This window comes from Bison bison, unplaced genomic scaffold (genome assembly GCF_000754665.1).
Source record: "Bison bison bison isolate TAMUID 2011002044 unplaced genomic scaffold, Bison_UMD1.0 scf7180017864198, whole genome shotgun sequence".
NCBI lineage: Eukaryota > Metazoa > Chordata > Mammalia > Artiodactyla > Bovidae > Bison > Bison bison.
The window spans coordinates 2,439,265-2,444,922 of record NW_011494770.1 but is presented as its reverse complement, the minus strand read 5'-3'; the positions used below and the strand labels follow the sequence as shown (position 1 = coordinate 2,444,922).

Here is a 5,658-nt window from a genome sequence, read left to right as displayed (position 1 = left end):
TGGACGTGAATCTGAGTGAACTCCGGGAGTTGGTGATGGACAGGGAGGCCTGGCGAGCTGCGATTCATGGGGTCGCAAAGAGTCGGACACAACTGAGTGACTGAACTGAACTGAAATAGGCTTTATATACAATAGGCATGTGTTTGAAAGATTAAAACTAACCAAGAACAGTGTTTATAGTATCTCAAACAGAATGAGTGTTCTGATTCCTAAATTATTTTCACATTTTAATTTTAGATCATGAAATTATGGTTGACATTTCAGGTGCAGATCACATGGCATTAAACATTAGTATTGTCTTATTTTATTTGGAGCAGTGTGGGGCTGGAGGGGAACGAGGAAATTGTGTTCTAAGAGTTTTAATCGTCCTAGGTACAAATACAAGGCTATTAGATTTTTAAAATTTGAATATTGTGATTGTTTTCTATTGTAAAAATACTAATTTTACAACTTCAAAAGTATAAATAGAAGGGAAAGAATCCTAATTCCAGTAAGGAAAATTAATTTTTCCAGTCATAAACATAGCACTCAATATCAGGGTGTGGGATTTCTTAACACCAGTGCATGGCTTTTCCCTCAGGATTGCTAAAACAGAACTTTGATATATAGAAAGCATAGAACATTGGGAAACCTAACTACCCAGGAGAGATAGTAGTTTTTCCTAAACACAGAAAGAAGAGCATGATTTTGGTATTTCATAATACATAGCGGGAAATAACTATTGAATTATTTGATAACGAGAGGTCTAGCTCATTTCAGTCTTGTCTACATGATAATCAATAAAACGCTACTGGGGGAAAAAAAAAAAAGGAAAACAATGCACAACCCAAAGGCTTTCTCACCATCACCTCTGTAAGGGCAGAATTCTGCCTTAGCATCATTGTAGAAGCCAACACCTAGCACATGACACTAGATATCTATTTGGATGGATAGATGGATCAAAGTAAATTCTCAACCTGTACCTTCTCAAGATTCAAGAATCCAAGACCCATCTCATCTATGGCATCAGGCTGGCCAGTGTAAGGGACAGTTTGATGATGGGGTCGAGCAGAGTCCTCCATATTCCTTTATCAAGTTTCCCTTCAGCCCTGCATATCACGAATCAGAAAGGTACCCTCAGAGTGACCTCCTGACTGCTCAATACTTTCATTTCTCTGTCTCCTTTGACTGTCAGGCCTTTGGATGATGGAAGCCTGAAATGAGTAATTACACTTTCCTTCTGAGTTCTTAATGCTTTTCCACAGGAGAGAAAACTCCAGCTGGATTCAGCCGAAAAGCGAACCAGAGTCGTCAGGGAACTCTTACAGAGCGAGAGAAAATATGTGCAGATGCTGGAAATTGTGAGAGATGTTTATGTGAGGCCACTGAGAGCAGCGCTGTCATCAAACAGAGCCATTCTGAGTGCTGCAAACATCCAGATCATGTTCTCTGATATTCTGCAGATCTTATGTCTCAACAGGTAAACTCTGAATAGCTATATTTTGAAATATTCATTGTGGTATGGGAGGAACACACACTTGTTTCAAAAAGTTATACAGAGGCTCAGTCATTCTCTGCCCTTCTTGGAGACACTGCCTGATCACCTCACAGAAGAGAGATGATTCTTGACACTGGGCTGCAAACAGTAGTGATGATTCCTGGGGTGTATTCCTGCCTGGACTCAGAGCTATAGGTCAAGGAGTGGAGGTTCAGTGCCTGGGGATTCTATATTCATTATGCTATTTATGCAAAAGACAATGGGAAGGGGAGCTATTCATAGTCATCAGTGTTTGGCTGATCAGTGGGAGAGGAACAGGAGGCTGTAATGGGACTAAGTCACTAGAACACTTTGCTTAGAGAACCAGAGGCTGGGGATTAGTTTAATAACAGTATATGTATATGGAAGGGTTGAGAGAGAAAATTGATCATTTGCATAAGACAAACAGAGCTTGTGTTTCTCTGCCAGTAACTCTTTAGATAACTTAGAACAATTTCCTTAGCTTCGGGGACCCCAGATTCTATAAAAGGAACTAGTGTGCTTCCAGTTTTGAAATTCCCTGATGGCTGAAGAATAACCTTTGATCCAAGGGAAATGGGCTTAGTGGTGGTGATGGCATTCAGCCATTGAAGTGAGTTGAGCACCCTCCTCTGAGGACTGTAAGAAACTGTCCCCAGGCAAAGGGGAGAGGGAACAGTCAGGGCAGACTCTCCAGGCCACCTTGGGATCCTGAGTCAGCCCCCAAGTCAACCTACTTCCTCCCTTTCCAGCTCTGTGTCAAGGCGAAAGGATCTGACAAAAGCCCCGCCCTAAATGACTGAGTACACATTTATATTTTATAAGTTTATAGGCTGTCGTTGGTCAATATTTCACAGCCATGCTTTTCTCATGTTCCAGGCGGTTTCTAGATGACCTGAGAGACAGACTACAGGAATGGGGCCCCACTCACTGTGTGGGAGAAATATTCATAAAGTTTGGAAGCCAGTTGAACACATATACCAATTTCTTCAACAATTACCCTGTGGTTCTAAAAACTATTGAGAAGGTAACAGATTGAGGGACCATCCAGGCATTTATTAGACCTTCTGAACTTGCGAGGACTAGAAGGACTAGAATTCGTAGGAAAGACTTTTCTATTCTTGGCTTCCGGATCTCCTCCTCTGGTTTACCGGGAGCTCTTTGAGGATGAGGGCACTGACTGACTTAGTTTCGATCACTAGGGGCTGGCATAGTGCTTGACCCGGCAGTGCCTAGGACTTGGTTGTGGGACTGAACTAGTCCTCATGCAAATTTCCAGACTCCCACCTGCACCAGTTACCCTGGGGCTTGGTTATAGGAAGATAGTTCACAATTAGGCAGAAGCAAAATTGTGAACCTGCTTTGACACTGCCTCTACAGCCCGTGTGGTGAGTCCAGCTCTCTCACGGAGAAAAGGAATTCATAATCATGTGTGGAATAATGGCACTCAATGTGTGAAATCTCACGATAAAACAAGGAATTCCTTTGTTTTGAATTCCTCAGCAAGTGCGTTTTAAACAGTTGTCTTTGTTGCGACAATGTGTATGTAGTCTGAGCAGGACGATGCAGCTCTCATCTGTGCCCCTTGGTGCTCTCATTAGGATCTCTTATGACAATAAGATACTCTTTCCCCTCCTCGGTTTGCATCAAAAGGGCAGCAGGAGGGGCACCTTGGGACATGGTGGTGCCCTCTCCCTGTGCCCGCTGTGGCCCTGCCCACCTGTCTGCCCTGAGGCCCTGAAGTGAAGGCCTGGGGCTGGGAGGTCTCTGAACACTTCCTGACCTCAGACATCTCCCTTTGTCGTCTTCTTCCTGCTCCATCCGGGGAGTTTAAGCTCTGCTGCGCAACTCGATTATGTGAAAGTTGCATGAATAAAGCAGTGTCATAGAACTGACCTTTAGGACAAGAATCGGAGCAAAGCATCACATGTTATCATAGCAGATTGGTGCCAGCAATTTTATAGTTATGGATAATAATGTGTCTATTTCACTAGCATGGGGATACATATAAGTAAGTACTCAGTAAATGTTAGCTATTAATATTATTGAAATCAGTGACTATTTGATTTCTAGAAATTAGAATTACTGGCATCTGAGAAAAATGCAGTGACTTCCTGGGGACTGTAATGGTGATGAATAATGCATTTTAAAACAGATTTTAAGTACAAAGGAGCACCTTCATAATGTTATTGTGGAAAACATGCTTAACAGCAGAATTACACACCAATCCCTACACTTAACACTTACTGTGTGGCAGGCACTCTATGGATAGGATTTCCGCCCCCTCCCCAGCCCCTCACCAAGAGTTAGCTACGACATCCATGAGAAAACTGAGGCTCAGAGGAGCTAAGTAAGCTTGACAAAGTCACACAGAATTAGATAAAATTAAATTAGAATTCTAATCCAGGCTTACCTGCATGCAAAGTCCATTTTCATTTTTCTATACTGATTAAGTCCAATGACTAGGGTTAATTTATGGTATAATTAATACAGTATACTTAGGATATCAGGAAGCACCTATAGTATTAATACTGTGATTAGGTGTAGGTGTTGCCCTTTCGCTTTGAGCACTTCACAGATTATGCTGGTCTGGTAGAATAGAAACAACACTTCACAACTGTCTTACAGAATTTTGACAATATAACTCACATCTTTAGTGCAGAGAAATGATACCAGCCTTCCGAGCTTTCCTGAAGAGGCATGATAAAACCATTGTTACCAAAATGCTGAGGTAAGCTCTGAGGGAAAGCACAGCTAGGTCACCCCAAGGACTGGTGTTCTGTGGCCTCAGAAAGGGACCAGAGCTCCCTTCTCTCTGTGCCTGCTACAGTCTTCCGGAGCTGCTTTTGTACCCATCCCGGAGGTTTGAAGAATATATTCATCTTCTCTATGCTCTGAGGCTTCACACTCCTTCGGAACATATTGACCGTGGAAACTTGACCATTGCAATTGACCAAATCAAAAATTACAAAGGCTACATAGATCAGGTTGGTTGCTGGTAAGAGTCTGTGTCCTTTAAAAATGTTATGATGCTTTTGTGGTACTCTGACTCAAAGATTCTGAAATCCCTTAGCCTCTTGAGGTTCTCTTCAAACTTTTTCATCCTTTTAATGCTAAATCATTGTATTCAGTGATATTGAGCACTGAGGGCCTTTATTCTAAACCAAATAATGTTTTCAGATATCTCTTTAAGTACACTTATACAGATTAAAAAAAAAGAGCAAACCTTTGTTTCTGAAAGTACTTCTTAATGTATTAATCAACTTTCCTGCCTAAGAAAGTACAGCAATCACAATTATTCTCTGCAAGATTTGATCATCTTGGAGTATAGGACTACCATTCTGAACATGTCACTGTGATGGGCACACAGCCCAGGAGTCTGGGCTGAATGGAAACAATAACACAGTACACCCAGAAAAAAACTTTTTGAACAGAGTCTTGCCACTTGCCTCTTTGTTTTAAAACACTGGGTACAGGAAATTGAGATTCTTATGATAGTTTATGAAAATACCACAATGTTATCAAGTGCCATAACATATTTTAACCTATTTATATGTATAAAAACATTACAATTTCAGTTTGCCTAAACTCACTTTCTTTTCTAGATGAAGCGGAACATCAGTATGAAAGATCACCTGTTAGACATCCAGAGACTCATCTGGGGGTGCCCTGTACGTATTCTAACGCACTTGCTACATCTCATGCTCAAAAAGGAGAAATAGTGATTCTGATTCAGCTAACATCTGTTGAGTGCCTGTTGTGTGCCAGGTGCTGCCAAGCTCTCATATTCCACATCCTTGTTATCTGCAAGGATGCTAGATGAGAAGAGGCACAAGTGGGCTTGACCCCATCCCGTGATTTCTCTGTAGTCTTAGCACCTTGCTTGGTACTACACACCTCATGACCCGCTTTGAGGAATGGGGCCATGTCTTTATTGTTTTCTATTTCCCTGCATATAATATGTGGCGCAGGATTCTGCCCACTGAGGACATCTGTAAAAATCCTGGAAGTCCTCTACTGGTTATCTGTTACCTATGGAATATCGTCTGACTCATTCTACTTTCCTTCTCACTGCCTTTCAGTTCAGTTCAGTTGCTCAGTTGTGTCTGACTCTTTGTGACCCCATGAACTGCTACATGCCAGGCTTCCCTGTCCATCACCAA

The 5,658-nt window shown here is 41.9% G+C and overlaps 1 protein-coding gene across 1 annotated transcript in view; it reads left to right on the top strand.

The window, feature by feature from the left end:
* The window catches only part of ECT2L (epithelial cell transforming 2 like), a 74,236-nt gene that overhangs the window by 58,174 nt on the left and 10,404 nt on the right, over positions 1–5,658 (top strand). The window contains exons 14-18 of the mRNA XM_010844219.1: positions 1,245–1,459; positions 2,375–2,522; positions 4,153–4,226; positions 4,326–4,482; positions 5,101–5,166. Coding sequence (XP_010842521.1) covers positions 1,245–1,459; positions 2,375–2,522; positions 4,153–4,226; positions 4,326–4,482; positions 5,101–5,166 — 660 coding nt within the window. The remainder of the gene's footprint in view (positions 1–1,244; positions 1,460–2,374; positions 2,523–4,152; positions 4,227–4,325; positions 4,483–5,100; positions 5,167–5,658) is intronic.